The sequence below is a fragment of the Octopus bimaculoides genome, chromosome 4, assembly GCF_046866305.1.
Source record: "Octopus bimaculoides isolate indiv1 chromosome 4, ASM4686630v1, whole genome shotgun sequence".
Taxonomy (NCBI): Eukaryota; Metazoa; Mollusca; class Cephalopoda; order Octopoda; family Octopodidae; genus Octopus; species Octopus bimaculoides.
Genome location: NC_142931.1, coordinates 42,264,793 through 42,283,010, shown reverse-complemented (window position 1 = coordinate 42,283,010; position 18,218 = coordinate 42,264,793). Strand labels below are relative to the sequence as shown.

Genomic DNA, 18,218 nt, shown 5'->3' with positions numbered 1-18,218 from the left:
TTTTACTTGTGACTATGGCCATGTCGGAGCACTGCATTTTAGTTGAAGAAATCGACCCCTGGACTTATTCTTTGTAAGCCTGGTATTTATTCTATCGGTTTCTTTTGCACACACCAAGATCAGTTATGAAGTGATGGTGGAGGGACAAACACAGACACAAACATACAAATATATACACACAGCCATGCCTGCACCTATAGCCATGCCTGCACTTATAGAAATTGATAAATAAAAACAAATTCTAATTTGGAATATAAATAACTTTACTTTTTAAAGACAAGTACATTAAGATTCAACTGTTCATACTTCAAAATTGTCAGTAAATTGACATACACACACAAAAAGGAGAAAAAAAACAAATCTAATTAATTGAATGTGAACGGATGTGATTCTGTGATCCAAACAGGCTGCATGTGAAATCTAAATGTTTATTTCCACTCACTTATATACCGGATTATGAACTTTGGAGCTTTGTAAATGCCATCAACTTTTAAGATCACACTCAACACATTTGATGGTGAGATAATAGTATCTGGTTGATCCTGGAAAGGAGAAATAATAATAATAATATATTTACATAACGTCCTCAACTTACAAATTTCATTAGTTTCAACTATATATATAAAACAAAAACTGAAATTCTAAATAAGTTACAATAAATGATTTCAGAGCTACATTTAATTTGATATTCAGTTCACTTCATATAACAATGTTATGTTGAATTGTGGGCTAGGTAATATTTCTTTCATTGGATTTGAAAATAAGAGTATCAGTGATGAGTGATATCTTTAATATAATAATAATCTTAAGTAGAACATGATATTATAATTAAGAACTGGAAAAATATGAATATGTTGGTAAAACCCCAAAGTATAGTTTGGACAAATTTTCATAATAATCGAAGTTATAAACTATTTATAAAAAAAAAAGTAAGATATAGGATAGAAACTTAAAATTTTAAGTGTTTAACTCATGACATATTAATCTTGCATTAAAATGTTGCAAAGTCCTTTCATCTTTTCTTGGTGTATCCTCATCACGATAGAATAGTTTGTGCTCAAAAAAACTTAACCACTTCTTACAAATTTGGAGATTAGCTCAATAGACAGAGACACTTATAAAAAGGGAACTTACTTGTCCACAATAAGAACCAATGAAATTTTCAGGTCTTTTTACACCACTGTAAACACTGACATAATTTGTAGTACAGCTAACTGTTGCATTTTTGTCATCCAAACTAATCTGAGAGAAATCCAGTTTTATCTTTCTGCCATGTGGTACAGTAATCTTCCAAACACATTCTGTATTGCTCAAACTGAAGTTGCCATATAGTCTATAATTTGGACTGGCAAATGTTCCATTCATAGTTGTCAGATTTCCACCACAGCCACTTTCTGTCAATGTATTAATTGGAAAAATTATAACAAACATTGTAAACATACTGAAAAGAAAAGGCAGAGAGTATTAAATTCAATCCTAAATCTTTGGCTTTAGTAGTAGTAGTGGTGGTAGCGATGATGGCAGCGGCGGAGGAGGAGACTCTGTCAAGCAAAATATCACAATTTATTGCTAAATGGATCTTGTTCAGCACTTGTGGAATCAAGACTTATACAGGCTTTCCAGGCAAATTATCTAAATTATTTTACTGCAACTCTAAATATCTCTAACAGAATTATTTCGTTTTATGGTGTGTTATGTAATTCCTGTCATGCACTTATTGTCAAATTTATACAACCAGATAATTAAACGCAGATAACTAAATGCTTAACTAGAGAGTAGATATAATTTTAACTATACCAAGAACCAAATGAAATGTATTAGGGGTGTTCATTAATGCTTTCCCCTAACCCACTTCTCAAGGACTGGGATAAACTGGGATAAATAAAACTTGACATAATTACTATTCTTTCTCTATATGGTCACCACCAATGGTGACACACTTCTCCATTGTTTTATGCAGCTGTGAAGACCTCATCTGTAAAAGTCAGTAGGTTATGTCTGGAACAAAGTCTTTACCCCAAAAATAAGTTCATCATCTTCTGAAAAGTGCTTCCGCTTCAAAAAAGACTTCATATTTGGAAAGAGACGGAAGTCAGATGGTGCGAGATTGGGACAGTAAGGGGGATGAGGAAGGATTTCATAGCCACAGGAGTGTACTTTCATTTGAGCAACATGCACATTATGAACTGGGGTGTTGTCTTGGAGGAGGTGGACTCCTTTGGTCAGCATGCTATGCCTTTCTGCTTTGATGGCATCCCGCAATTTCTGCAGCAGAGAAGCATAATATGCTCTATTAACTGTGGTGCCCCTTGCCAGAAAACCCATCATCACTACTCCGTGCTGGTCCCAAAAGACTGTGAGCATCACCTTGCCTGTTGAGGGTTGGACACAAGCATTCTTTAGAGGTTGTGAGTTATCATGCTTTCATTGCTTCTAGTCTCAGGACCATAGTGATGGACCCATGTTTCATCCTGTGTGATAAAGTCTGCTGAAAAAGTCCTCCTCGTTTTCTTGGCACATTGCCAAAAGAGCCTGAGAGCAATTTACTCGTTCCTGCTTCTGAAAAGGTGTGAGCATCTGGGGAATCCATCGTGCAGGCAGCTCCCACATGTGCAAATGGTAGTGAATGATTTTTTCCACAGACCCTACACTTATCTTCATTTCATGGGCTAGTTGCCGAATAGTTATGAAGCGAACCTCCAAAATGGCAGCTTCCACTTTATGGATGGTGTTGATATCAATGGTGGAATGTGGTCATCCAGGAATAGTAGTTTCCACCGATGTCCAACCAAATTTGAACGGGCGATGCCAGTACTTGACTATGTCATATGATGGTGCATCATCACCATGAACTTCTTTCATCTCATTGAAAGCCTCTTTTGGTGTGCAACCTTTCAAGTATAAGAACCTGATTACTGATCTGCATTCAACTACCTCCATTATAATAGCTTAGTCCACTTCAGCAGCCATAAAAAACAAACAAATACAAGTGGAAAGCTGCAATTTACAATGTGGCATGCAACGACATGTACCATTATAACTGTACAAGTTCCGTTTTCTGCAATAACCAGAAGTGGGTCAGGGGAAATCTTTAATGAGCACCCATCATAACTAGGTCAAAATCCTGATACTTCATTCATTAAACACACATTCTCTCTTTCTAAGTGTCTTAGAGAAATACTAACTATATAGGTTCTTATGAAGTATTAATATGCCAATGCTAAAAGATAAAATACAAATGTCAGAACTTCTTTTGACACTACCACATTATAAATCTAGGGTACCATATGTAAATGAGGAAATTATTATATTCATCATTGCACTAGATATTGGTTATTCTACATCTATGCATTTTTATTTTTCTTGATGGTCAGTTTCTCTCCTCCTTTAAATCCTAATATTTGCTTAAAATTTCCTTTGAACTGGAAACGAATAATGATAATAATCAAGTTAAACTAATTGTAAAACTATGTGTAAGGTAATAAAAAAATTCAAAATAAAAAGAAAAAGAAAAAGACAAGGTTGACTTAGTCAATAAGAGATCATCTGTTGGGTGAAAGATTGTCTAATAAAAACCATTACCATAACCAAACCTGTTTATATATATATATATATATATATATATATATATTACAAATTAAAAGGGTAAAGGATTATCAATTTATTAATTAATAAATCAATTAACAATTAATAATTTTTACCAAGCCCATCGGTATGAGAGCACCATTATTGGTGGAGAACATATTTAAAAGCTCATATATATTTATAAACATAATTAAGGGATCAGCAAATATATGGTGAAGCAAATATTTGCTGATCCCTTAATTATGTATATATATATATATATATATATATATATATATATATATATGTAGGTATTATATATTATCATATAGCTCACTTGAGCAAACGGTAATATTATTATGTAATTAATAAATGCTCTGTAACCTTACAATTTTTTTTCAAAGGTTCAGATCCAAAAGAAATAAGCTCTACAGGGTTGGCTTGCCAAGTACACACTGCATGAAGCCAAAATACTCAGTGATTTTCCAAAGACATATTGTTACAGGATATTATTTACACTTGTAAAACAAACTACAAAGATTCTGTGTGTGTTTTGTGGTGTCTTTGTTTTTAGAAGAGATACACCATATTCCTGCATGTTGTAAGAAGTGACTAAAAGAATGGTGTCAGGAAGGACATCAGTTCATAAACATTGTCTCAAAACATCCCTGCATGGAAAAACATTGTCTCAAAACATGCCAGCATGGAAAAGTAAATGCAAAATGATGACAATGATGATTGAATAAATGAACAGAAACATAGTGTATACTTACCTTTTGTTGTAGACGTAAATATTAGATGATAACCTTTCTTATTAACAATATGATCACTGTAAAAACTCATGTTTATGAAATTACTTTCTGTAAATATTGGACCTGGTAACCGATGGTAACAGTATTGTGAAGAATAATTACCTGTTGAGTTGAATTGATAGTGAATCTAAAAATAAAAATTATTATTTAGAATAAGCAACTGAATTTAAAATAAAATTTTAATTTTAGTCTAGCCTTGATAGAAAACTGATATTTTTAAATTTTTTATGCTATTATATTTCACAGAATTCTGAAGAAGTATTCTTAGTTTATTTCAATTTTAACTGCATATATTTGTTACAGCCTGATTATTTCATCATTTAGCATCTATTGTCCATGCTGGCATGGGTTGGACGGTTTGATCAGGGCTTGTAAGCTGACCAGGGCTTGTAAGCTGACCAGAGCTTGTAAGCTGACCAGGGCTTGTAAGCTGACCAGGGCTTGTAAGCTGACCAGGGCTTGTAAGCACCAGACTTTAATCTGATTTGGCATGGTTTCTATCGCTGGATGCCCTTCCTATTGCCAACCACTCCAAGAGTGTAGTGGGTGCTTTTATGTGCTATTAGCACAGGTGCCAGTTTGCATGACACCAGTATCTGCCATGACTACGATTTCAGTTGGCTTGATGGAACTTCTTCTCAAGCACAGCATATTGCCAAAGGTCATTTGTCATTGCCTCTGTAAGACCCAGCACTTGAAAAGTGCTTTTACATGCTAGTTATGTGACACCAGTATCAGCCAAATTGCCTCTGTTAGGCCCAATGCTTGAAAGGTGCTTTTTACATGCCACTAGAGGAGGCACAATGGCTCAGTGGTTAGGGCAGCGGACTCGCGGTCATAGGATTGCGGTTTCGATTCCCAGACCGGGCGTTGTGAGTGTTTATTGAGCGAAAACACCTAAAGCTCCACGAGGCTCCGGCAGGGGTTGGTGGCAAACCCTGCTGTACTCTTTCACCACAACTTTCTCTCACTCTTTCTTCATGTTTCTGTTGTGCCTGTAAAATTCTTAACAGTATTTCGTCTGTCTTTACATTCTGAGTTCAAATTCTGCCAAGGTTGACCTTACTTTTCATCTTTTTGGGGTCGATAAATTAAGTACCAGTTGTGTACTGGGGTCGATCTAACTAACTGGCCCCCTCCCCCCAAATTTCAGGCCTTGTGCCTAGAGTAGAAACGAATATTCAGCTCCTTGAGGTTTTAAATCACTTTGGTTACATTTCTGTTTTCCCATGGAACTCTTTGTCTAAATTTTGGTTTCAGTGGGATGCTAAACTCAGGTGCAGCCTTATGAGATTCAAAAATATTGTTGTACATAGTGCCTGCATTTTCATTATCATATAGGTCCTGCTGTGCATTGAATCAATTGTGTAATTCAGTTGTATATTTAACTCTCAGTTTATCTTCCATATACTGTTGATATAATTGTTGATTGCATCGAAAATTCTTCTCACACAATTTATTCACAATATTAGTTTATATATATTCCTTTATTTCAGTTAAAGAAAATTAGTAATAACAGCTTAGTCAATTGATATTGTTACTGTTTTTTATAGCTAAAAAAAAAAGAAAAGAAATGTGAAACTGCTTAAAAGGATAAATAAGATGAAATGAAATATAGATATTTACCTGGAGATAATCATAGTTACATCTATAATGATACTCAATATTAAAATAATAAAAGAACAATGAGACTTTAGTGCCCTCTGGTGTGTTTATTCTGAAAGAACATCTGCTATTGCTTGGATAGTTATCGGGCCAGCCAGGACTGAAAATTTCTCCATTAGCAGCTGTATAGGTGCGATTACAACCTGGCAGCAGGATAAAGTAAATGATCAAAATTAACAATGGATTTATAAAAAATTAATACAATAAAATGTTCATTATAAAAACTAGAACATTAAAAAAATATTGTTAGAATTGGTGGCAGACTGGACTTAATGCATTACATATTATTTTCCTAATTTTAAATTCTTTGAATCCATCCTCATGGAGAATCAACAAAATAAGCCCCAAATTATATGCTGTGTAGATTCCCTTAACTATACCACTACCCAACAAAACTGGCTTTGTACCCAATCTAAGAAAGCAATATTATATAGTCATAAATAATACTAGAGAGCTTTGTTAATTTTTTACATTTCCAATTCTAGCCCCAAAATAAGGTAGATAGGAGGAATTTCAACCATGTTTCGTGGTCTGCTACCACAACAGCTCCTTTATAGGATCCAGTTAGCTCAAGACATCATGAGGAGGAACCACGTCCGGTTTCGGCCCCTACTCCTCTACCGTTGGGGGGGGGGGTTAGATATTTAATACTGATGGATATTACAGATAAACAGCCTGGTAGAGCAAAAACATATAATTACTTTATCTAGCCCTTTCAACAGTTCTATGGTACAAATGAAATATTTCGAAGCAGCTCATTAATCTAGTACAAAGGGCATGTGTACATATCCTTCATTGCTAGTCTATAGTATCACATTATATGGGATGAAATGTGACAGATGGGACATGTTGCACCAATTCTACTTTTACTAGTTTCCTCCACTGGACTGAACTCATGCTTGGATACTACCTTGAACAATTTTAGTCAATCAAGTCAATACCTATATTTATTTCAGTAAGGTACTTATTTTATTGATGTCTAGTTATTGAATGGCTTATATATAACTTTTATTGACACAATAGTTTTTACACCAATGAACACATGCACACACTGTGAAAGTGAAGAGGAGAGAGAAGGGAGGAGAACAGGAGAGAGAGAGGGAGAGAGAGAGAGAGAGAGATGCTTCCACACAGTTTCAATCCACTAAATTTTCACAAAATATTACTCAACCTGAAACTCACGATAGCAGAGGACACTTGACCAAGGTCACATGCAGTGAGATTGAAATTAGAGAACCACATGTACAGTGAATTTCTTAATATCTAATATATATATATATATATATATATATATATATATATTTACAGAGCTTAACCATTTACATTATAGCTAATTCTTATTCATAATCAGCAGCAGCTGTTAGTCACAAACAAAAATATTTCAATATGATAATTGACAATATTAAACAGTAATGGGTAAGTCTATATGCTTGTGACTCAGTGGCTACAGTTATTCATATATAGACATATTTATGCATTTAAACATATTGTTATAAAACACAAATATAGATGATGGGCCTCTGAACAGTTTCCATTCATGAGATTCCACAAGGTATTGATCAAACCAAGACTTCAATGGAAGACACTTTCTTAAGGTGCAATGCAGTGAGATTGCACTTGGAAATATATGGTTGCATAACCTCACAGCTATGTCAGTACATATGCACAATCTTACAATAAAATGTACAATCTTTTTATATATATATTTGCACCTTTAGATATATGGAATGATATAATAAGTAAAACATGCAAAGATTTGATGGAAAAACTATGAAAATTAAAATATGTGTCTTGAATGGTACAACAATGCACTATAATAACAACAATAGACTATAATAACTGTTATAATTTAATTATCTATAGTTTGATATCATCATCATCATCATCATTGTTTAACGTCCACTTTCCATGCTAGCATGGGTTGGACGATTTGACTAAGGACTGGTGGATTAGGTGGCTACACCAGGCTCCAATCTGATTTGGCAGAGTTTCTACAGCTGGATGCCCTTCCTACGCCAACCACTCCAAGAGTGTAGTGGGTGTTTTTACATACCACCAGCATGAGGGCCAGTCAGGCGGTACTGACAATGGCCATGCTCAAATGGTGTTTTTTACGTGCCACCTGCACAGGAGCCAGTCCAGCGGCACTGGCAATGACCTCACTTGAATGTTTTTCCCCGTGCCACCAGCACAAGTGCCAGTAAGGGGATGCTGGTAACAATCATGCTCAAATGGTGCTACTTACATGCCACAGGCACAGAAGCCAGACAGCTGCTCCGGCAATATAATAATAGTATTTCGGAATAAAGAAATTCCTTCTTCAGATATTGCTAGGAATTGTTCGAGTTACTGCTACAATCGGTTTTCCAACAGTTACTGAAATTTTTTTTTTCCCCCGGAAGCGTCTCTGCAGTGGTCCCATGAAGCTCTTTCCAGAATTCCTCATGAGAAGTGTGTGAGCGACCATGTCTCAAGCTCGTATGTTTTGGCACATCCGCTTATAAGTTGTATTATATGTACAGTATCTTTTTTTTTCCCCTCTTTCTTTTTTTTTTAAATAATACATGTGCATGTTATCAAAAATGAACCTACACACATCCAGATGTAGCTAAATAATATATTGATTGCCAGCCTCTAGCCTATTGTTAATTTGGGACCCTTGTCTGTCTATGCATAACAGTCACAATTAAGGCCAATGAAAGAAATTTGGGTAATCTAAGAATAAAGGAAGCTATCCTCATAGACAGACTAGGGCCCCAAATTAACAATAGAATGGAGGTTGGCAATCAATATACTATTTAGCTATATCTGGATGTGTGTAGGTTCATTTTTGATAACATGCTCATGTCCTATTTTAAAAAAAAGAAAGAGGGGAAAAAAAAATAGAAACTGCAAGTATAATACATAACTTAGAAGCAGCACTATGGATGTGCCAAAACATACGAGCCTGAGACATGGATGCTCATGCACTTCTCATGAGGGATTCCAGAAGGAGCTTTGTGAGACCACTGCAGAGATGCTTCTAGAAAAAAAAATTGCAGTAACCGTTGGAAAACCGATTGTAGCAGTGACTCGAACAATTCCTAGCGATATCTGAAGAAAGAATTTTTGTATTCCAAAATACTATTATTATATCAAACTATGGATAATTGAATTATAACAGTTATTATAGTCTATTGTTGTTATTATAGTGCAGTGTTGTACCATTCAAGACATTATATTTTACAAAAAATACACAATGCTTCAAGCAAACTACAATATTCTCCTATGAAAATTAAATATCTTTAAAACCAACTGTATCATTTTACCTGAAAGTTCGAAGGACAATTCAAATTTTGGTGTTTCTGATAGTGAAAGAGATCTGTAGCTGATTTCAACAGAATTTCCTAATGAATAAAATACTGGTGGTAACTGATTTCCACAATATATGTTTTGTAGCTGCAAAGGAGATCAAAAATAAAATACAGGCAACTTTAAGCAAGGATTGATCATAGAACATTTATTTTTAAACTATGTTTTAATAGAGCTAACATCCCTATAAAAGCTTGTGTGTGTGAGAGAGAGAGGGGTGGGGAGATTTTTCTTGGAGTTCAAAAGACTATTAACATTATTAACATTACACAAATCCTTACTGGGGGCCTGAGAGGCTGGAATGTACATATACAGAGAATGAAAATTTGTTAAAATTGAGTACTTAGTTGCCCTTTAATTTTGTAGTCTTAAGCAAGGAAATGGGTGTATAATTAATTCTGTTGGATAATAGTTTGAATATCATGTGAGCAGGATAATTGTGCAAAATATGAATAAGCAAATTTTGGATATCATACATGGAATGTATACATAATCTTGAAAAAGAGTCAAAAGAAAAAATATAAAGATGATTTTTATGATTAAGAAGAAATTCGAAGAAAGATAATCATTGTTAAAAAGAAACCATGAAATCAATAATGAAATGGTATTAATTATGGTACCAGCAATAGTAGTCATCAATATCATCATCATACACACATAAAAAAAGATTTTTTAAAAATTGAAGTCATACCATATTTGGCATTCTTAAGCATTTGAACAAAATGTAGTCTTCTAAACAGTTCTGGCTCATATTCATTAGAGTAACTTGTATTCTAACATTTAGATTTGTTGGAACAGTAAGAATCCAGCGGCACATTGTTACATGCTCCATACTAGTAGAAACTGTTGGTCCAGAAATATTCTGAGATTCTGTAGTACCATTATATCTTCCTCCACACTCAACTGAAAAAAAAAAAACAATAACATCCATAATACCACATTTAAGTCTTTAACACTCTTAAGTCTACATTACTGGCAGTACATTTAATGATTATCACCAGTAACTACTCTATAGAATCTCATCTAACTGAAATGATATTATAGAAGTTGAACAGTTAAAAAGTTACTTTGTATCTAGTTCATCTAGGTCCTGCAAGGCTGAGGAGATCAATGCAGATGATTAGCTTGAGTAATTGTAGTTCTAAGACTTCTAGGAAAACATGGATAAGAAGAAAATTATAGAGGGAAACTGTCTAAAACAAAAGCGTTAACCAAAGTGTTTAGTCCAGGATCTAGGTGTAACAAAAGGAGTCAGGGAAGGAGAAAGGACAGGTGAGTCAGGTTGGCCTAAATGGAGGGAGTATGCAGTTTGCAAGTTTGAAGGACAATTCAAATTTTGGTGTTTCTGATAGTGAAAGAGATCTGTAGCTGATTTCAACAGAATTTCCTAATGAATAAAATACTGGCGGTAATTGATTTCCACAATATATTTTTTTGTAGCTGCAAAGGAGATTAAAAATAAAATACAGGCAACTTTAAGCAAGGATTGATCATAGAACATTTATTTTTAAACTATGTTTTAATAGAGCTAACATCCCTATAAAAGCTGTTACAGATGTAATAAGCTGAGACAAGAAATAGCATGTATGTAAGTCATTTGTTGCAATATATTTCTGAGTAAACCTTTGCCAGCTAGGTGGACTGCCTTTGTTTTAGATCTTCATACATGTAGTTGCAGCAATACTATAGATATATGAGAGTACTTTGGTTATGGGCTTACTTGAGGTTTGTAGAGGATTTGCAACTGATAGGGGCTGAATTGTTTTCTGGACTTACACAAAATTTGTATTTAGGATGAACTTTTGGCAGTGAGGTGACAATGAAAGATCAATTAGACCTTGAAAGTTGTAAAGCAAATAATGAAATGAGATCTTACAAATGATTTGGTTATAGAGTGAAGTTTTATTTGTGATAAATTTGAAAGAATTAAAGAATACATTTATGAAATCCACAAGAATTTGCTGATTTTTATAACATTTTATTGCTATTAAAATATTTTTATATTATTTTAATGTTTTAAAGCTCTAAGTATAACTATGATATGATTATAACAAACAGATTTATCCAAAAATATCTAAGTATAGGCAGATACACAAAATGATAGACAGACAAGTAGAGAGCAAGGAAGAGAGATGAGGAGGGGAGGAGGGAGAGGAGAGAGAGAGGGAGAGAGAGAGAGAGAGAATGAAGGTGATGGATATATGGAAAGAGATATATAAAGATAGAGACAGCAGACATAGATAGATGGACAAATAGATAGAGGGACAGACAGATAAACAGATAGAGAGACAGACAGAGAGACAAAGACAGAAACAGTTAGACAAAGACAAACAGACAGATAGACAGGTAAAACAATTTCCAGTTTCATTATGCAAGAAGAAACAAGAACTTACTTGTTACTATTCTGTATGTCATTTTAAAACCTGATCTTTCAGTCTCATCATCCGTTTTGAATGTTAAATGTATTGTATTTGTTGATGAAGTTATGTTTGATGGAATTGTTGAGCCACAAAGTTTTTTTGATTCCAGATGATTAAATACCTTAACATTAAAAAAATTACAAGGAGTTGTGAAACTTGAAACATGTATTTCAGATTATTTAAACCCAAATCCCAAATCTTTAACATCTTCAATAGTCTATTATAACATTTATTTCAATACAGATGTTTCTATGGAAACAGAAAAAAAAGTTGTGAAATGTTTATAAGCTAATCAATTTATAAATGAATTAATGATTTTATTTTATTTGTTGCTTCATTCTTCTTTTTTTTCGTTTTCCTAAGAGTCATGGCCTGGTGAATTAGTCCAACATTTTTAAGCAGGTACAATTTAACCTTTAACAGAGGCAGAACAAGACAAGTTTGTGAGATAATAAATGTACCCTTTTAAAGTGCATATAATAAAATCAAGTTTGAAGTCCTGATAAATGGCTCAGAAGTTCAATTACTTGACTTGTGTGTAAAATGTTTTAAATATTGATTTTGAATTGAGTTTTAAAAAACTTTATTTTTAATTATTTTCAATGTTGCGTTGTGTTAACCATCTGGTATTTCTGCATCATGATCTTTTATCGTTTACTTATTTCAATCATTAGACTGTGGCCATACTGGGACACCACCTTAAAGAATTTTAGTCAAACAAATTGCCTCCAGTGCTTACTTTGTTTTTAAACTTGGTACTTATTTATTCTATATATATATTTATAGACTCCATCAAATGCAGAGGAAGGATAGCTAGAAGTAGTTGACAGCTTTTATTATCTAAGTAACCAAGTCAATAGTAGAGGTATATGCTCTGAGAATATTGCTGCTAGAATAAGAATAAGCTGGACAAAGTTCTGAGAGCTTCTACATCTGTTGGTAACTAAAGGTCTCTCCCTCAGAGTGAAAGGCAGATTGTATGATGCTTGTGTGTGAACAGCCATGCTACATGGCAGTGAAACATGGGCTGTGACTGCCGAGGACATGTGTAGGCTTGAAAGAAATGAAGTTAGTATGCTTCACTGGATGTGTAATGTCAGTGTACATGCACAACAGAGTATAAGCATCTTGAGAGAAAAGTTGGGCATAAGAGGCATCGGGTGTGGTGTGCAAGAGAGAAGACTGTACTGATATGGTCATGTGATGCATATGGATGAGGACATCTGCATAAAGAAGAGCTGACCTCTAACTGTGGAGGGAACCTGTGGAAGGGATAGATCCAGGAAGACATGGGATGAGGTAGTGAAGCATGATCTTCAAATATTGGGCATCATAGAGGCGATGACTAGTGACAGAGACCTTTGGCAATATGTTGTGCTTAAGAAGATTTGTCAAGCCAAGTAAAATTGTTGTCGTTGGTCGTTGCTGGTGACATGTAAATGGCACCTATGAAATTGTAATCATGGCCTTTGCCAGTAGCATAATCTTCAAATGTTGGGCTTCACAGAAGCGATGACAAGTGACTGAAACCTTGGTGATAAGCTGTGCTTGAGAAGACTTTCCAAGCCAAGTGAAACCATAGTCGTGGCTATTACCAGTGTCATCTAAGTGGCACCCATGAAATGGTAGTCATGGCTGTTACTATTGTCATGTAAATGGCACCCACACCGCGGCCACGTAAGAAGCACTTATTACCCTCTCGGAGTGGTTGGCATTAGGAACAACATCCATCTGTAGAAATCATGCCAAATCAGACTGGAACTTGGTGCCGCTCTCTGATTTATCACTTCCAGTCAAGCCATCTAGCCCATGCCAGTATGGAAAGCAGACATTAAATGATGATGATGATAATATATATATATATCGTTTAATCGTTTAACGTCCGCTTTCCATGCTAGTATGGGTTGGGTATATATATATAAACTAAACATTCAAACACTGAGATTTGAAATCAGATGTTACTACTGTTCATATCATCTGTGGATAAATTTTAAAATTGATGATATCACCAGCAGTGACATAGGTGGATCGCAGATGTAATAGCATTAAATAGCTATGAATTATAAATTTGCTCAAAGCGTAATGATGCTTAACAAGCATCTACCTGCTAGAAATAAGAGCTAAAGTCTTAAATTAATCCACCGTAGCGCACCAAGGTAACAGAGAAAAACAGTACGCGAGGAAAACAGAAAGAATTAAAACATTTAACAGTACAAATAAAAATATTATGCAATTAGGGACATCCACAAACCAGGTTTCGGCTTTTAGGTATTTAAACCCTGAGCCTCATCGGTGTGGCCTACCGGTTAATAATCCATGACTGTCACGTTAAACTCTGACTGTGCAACTGGTTTTGTTTTGCACCAAAAACAGAGCACATGGTGCATAAATATTTATAAACTAAACATTCAAACACTGAGATTTGAAATCAGATGTTACTACTGTTCATATATATGTATATACTAGGGTGGAGCTTTTTTTCACAATTTTCGATTTTGTGGTGAGGGTAGTGTGGAAAAGTTGTGAACAGACATCAAAATAACTGGTGTAAAATCTTAGAACTCTGACAATATCTTCTGTCTCGACAAATGCATCAAAAGATGGAATGAAATGCCTCTTATTATTTATTAGCTATAAAATACAGTTTTCGTTACATCTTCTTCGGGTAGCTTTTTAATGAGTGTGATGAAATTACTCTAAAATAAAACATTTTTTTTTCTGTGACTTCATCTTCTGCCTCTACAAGGAGGGACAGGGGTGTACTGTAATTTCCATCTCATGAAAAATTTTCTGAATTCGATGAATTACAATATTTACAATATTTTTATCTGTTCTGCATTTATTATAGGGTTGACAGATATTGTAGCTCAATTTAAAAGATAGGGAGAATGGAAAATTATCTGGTAGTATAAAACTAGCTACACTTGTTTTCAGCTAAATACATCTCAGCCTCACCATCAGTTTCTCATCCAGATGGTAGCAAATACAAGATAAGTTTCATTTAATCATGAATAAGACCTGAGAATGATAAACTAATCTTAATAAATATCAATGCATTGTCTGAGACTGATACATAATGACGTCAATGTCAGCAGTTTAGAATCTTTCCCACTCCGTAAATAAGTGGCATAAATACACTTCAATGAATTTCACAATTATATTGATGTGATTTAGAGGCAATAGAAATTTGAATAATTGTGATATTTGAATATCTCAACTATGAGAGAAAAATGATACTAATAGGCTAGATTTATTACAGCAAGAATTGTGTTAATGTTTTCACTATTTAAATTTATGATCAATCACTGGGACTTCCTGCATGATAGTACCACAGGGGACAGCATTGGTGAGCCAGTCCTGAAACACACATTACAACTATTGCACTAACCTTGTTTACATTCATTTTGAAGGAAATGACAAACGCTTTAATGTTAGGGAAAAGTTCTAATCACTTTTTCCATTATCTATTTCTGTTCTGTAACAGAATCATTACAGGGCTGGGATTTTGACACATTTTCAACAGAATGTTAAGAGATAATGAATTTGAAATAACTAGATCATACACTAAGCATATTTTGCAATACACTTTCATTGCACGTGTGTGCATACACACTCACACACACATATCTGTGTGTGTGTGTGTGTGTCTGTGTGTGTGTACATAATATTAATCAGAGTATACAGTATTATAGATCCATAACAGCCAATCATACCAGTCAGTTTCTCACTGAATACTGAAACAGCATGTTATATAACAGCACAGTTATGTAATATTCCATGTTTGCATGTTTATGTGTATGTACAGGCTGTATGGGCTAAATTTGACAATTTTATGTCTTGTTTTCTCAAGAACAGCTTGTATTGTGTACAATCAATGGTATTGGAAAGCATAAAGATTAAAGCTGTAGTTGAGAAAAAACTAGTGGACATGAATGACTGGAAACCATCTGTATATTAGAAAACAATTACCTCTATCATTATGATTCACACCAGGTATCAAATTGTTAACATTATGAGCTACTCAGCGCTCTGTGAACACTAAAGGCTCTAAGATATTACATGGATAACTCCAACACAGACTCAAATTCAGCAGAAAGGGACATGGCAGGTGTTCTGACTGTGTCCACATGCTGGAATTCATCCCCACATCTTCGAACAGGGCCTTAGGCTCAATTCAGACAGCTAAATCATCAAATTTAGCCCCAAAACTCTGTACATATGTACATCAAACATAGAAATGATATCCAATCCACAAGATAAGACCAAGACAACTTACTTTCAGATAATCAGCTTCACAATTTTCTGTCTGTTGAAGATCAAAAGAATCAAATGACAGTTCAATGTATTCATTGGCACCTGCTGTGATTATCCAGTCACAATTAAGATTTTTCTCATAAAGATTGATGTTTTCAAAGTTAACTGATGATATTGATCCTGTTTTATTGAAAAGACGTCCACCACATCCTTGTTCGATTCCTGTCAAGTAATATACATAACATTTATATATTTACTGATGGGTACATACATGCACACACATACATACCAATAATCCTTTCTACTATAGGCACAGGGCCTGAAATTTTGGGGAAGGAGCTATAGTTGAGTACATCAACCCCAGTGCTCAACTGGTACTTATTTCAGCAACTTGGAAAGGATGAAAGGCAAAGTCAACCTCGGTGGAATTTGAACTCAGAATGTAAAGATGGATGAAATACTGCTGAGCATTTTGCCTGACATGCTAACAATTCTGCCAGCTTGCCAACTTATATACATACTAATGATAATAATTGGTGCACCTAGTTTTGTTAGGAAATGTTTATGTTACAATCTGGAAATAATGGTATTTTCAAAAGAAGAAATCAATCAGCTAACACACACATTACAAATATACTCTGTAAGTAGAAGTTCTCTCAATTTCAAAATGTGAATTTGCTTTTCAAAATGTGAATTTGCAATTTGCAATTTCAAAATGTAAATTTGCAACAATGATGCTTCATATCTTTGTTAAAAACTAGCTTCTTCCTTGCAGAATGACTTCAAATAATTAAAGATAGAAGAAAATATGAATACATGTACACATACATGCATACATATTTTCTTTTAAAACCTGTTTCAAAGTTTATTGCAAAGAAAGAGTTATTCTTCAACAAGGGAAACTTGCTACTTTAGATGCAAGCTATTACCTATTTTAATAACACCTAAACAGCAGGTGTATTGTCTTTACTCATTCTTTGTAATTCATAATATTTCAAGAGATTATATTAAAAATATGAATCCAGACCATACAGTGCACAGACATAAATCTATATTCTGGATGTAAGAATATATCATTTATAAGATATAGTCTTCCTATTTATTATAATATATTGCAAATAATATTGTAAAGTAGTGTATCAGAGAGAATAGTGATGTGATGGGTGAGAAATGTGTGTAAATGGATAATGGTATGCTTGCACTTAATGGCTCAGAGAAGAAAGATTCCACTATGAAAGGTTACTAAATGTGGAAAATGCATGGGAGAAGGAGAGTCTTTCAAATATCAAACCAACTGAGGGACCAGCCGGTAGTATAATAGACAAGGCAATTAAGGATATAAAGACAGAAAAATCTCCTGGACATTCAGGAATCACTGCCAAGATGATTAAAATATCTGGTAGTGTAGGATTCAATCCAGTCACTTGTATAGTTAATTTGAGAAGACATGATCCATAATGATTGGTGTAGTAGTATTATAGTCAGCAGCTAAAAGGTAAAGGTGATGCCTTAGACAGAAACAACTACAGCGGTAGCAAACTGTTGGACCAGGTCATGAAAGTTACACAGAGAGTTATAGTTCAATTGATTTGGAATAGAATTAAACAAGATGAGATGCAGTTTGGTTTTGTACCTGGGAAGAGTACCACAGATAGCATCTTCCTAGTGAATCAGCTGCAGGAAAAGTATTTGGCCAAGAGTAAGCCATTGTACTTGGCTTTTGTTGACCTGGAGAAAGCTTTTGACAAAGTCCCTTACTCTGTTATTTGTGGTCTCTAAGGAAGTTAGGAGTAGATGAGTGGCTTGTTAGAGCTGTACAAGCCATGTACAGTGGTGCTGTCGGTAGGGTGAGAGTCAGCTATGATGAATTTAGCGTATAAGTAGGGGTTCACCAGTGATCAGTTCTCAGTCCACTCTTATTCATCATAGTCTTCCAGGTCATAACAGGGGAATTCAAAACTGCACACCCGTGGGAACTAGTATATGTTGATGACCTTACTCTTATGAAAGGATCTGTAGCAGAATTAGAGAAGAAATCCCAGGTATGGAAGCAAAACCTAGAATCAAAGGGCCTTAATGTTAACCAAGAAGAAGAAGAAGAATTTTTTTTATTGTACATGGACAATTTGAGCACAGTTTACTAGAAATGATG

At 34.6% G+C, this 18,218-nt stretch overlaps 1 protein-coding gene across 1 annotated transcript in view; it reads right to left on the bottom strand.

Moving 5' to 3' along the window:
• Nucleotides 1–245: 245 nt before the first annotated feature.
• The window catches only part of LOC106881670 (cubilin), a 217,162-nt gene continuing 199,189 nt past the window's right edge, over nt 246–18,218 (bottom strand). The window contains exons 61-68 of the mRNA XM_052967022.2: nt 16,089–16,288; nt 11,786–11,933; nt 10,084–10,295; nt 9,350–9,479; nt 6,003–6,184; nt 4,338–4,503; nt 1,135–1,394; nt 246–542 (exon numbers count right to left, since the gene is read on the bottom strand). Of these exons, the coding sequence (XP_052822982.2) occupies nt 429–542; nt 1,135–1,394; nt 4,338–4,503; nt 6,003–6,184; nt 9,350–9,479; nt 10,084–10,295; nt 11,786–11,933; nt 16,089–16,288 (1,412 nt within the window). The 3' untranslated portion in view covers nt 246–428. The remainder of the gene's footprint in view (nt 543–1,134; nt 1,395–4,337; nt 4,504–6,002; nt 6,185–9,349; nt 9,480–10,083; nt 10,296–11,785; nt 11,934–16,088; nt 16,289–18,218) is intronic.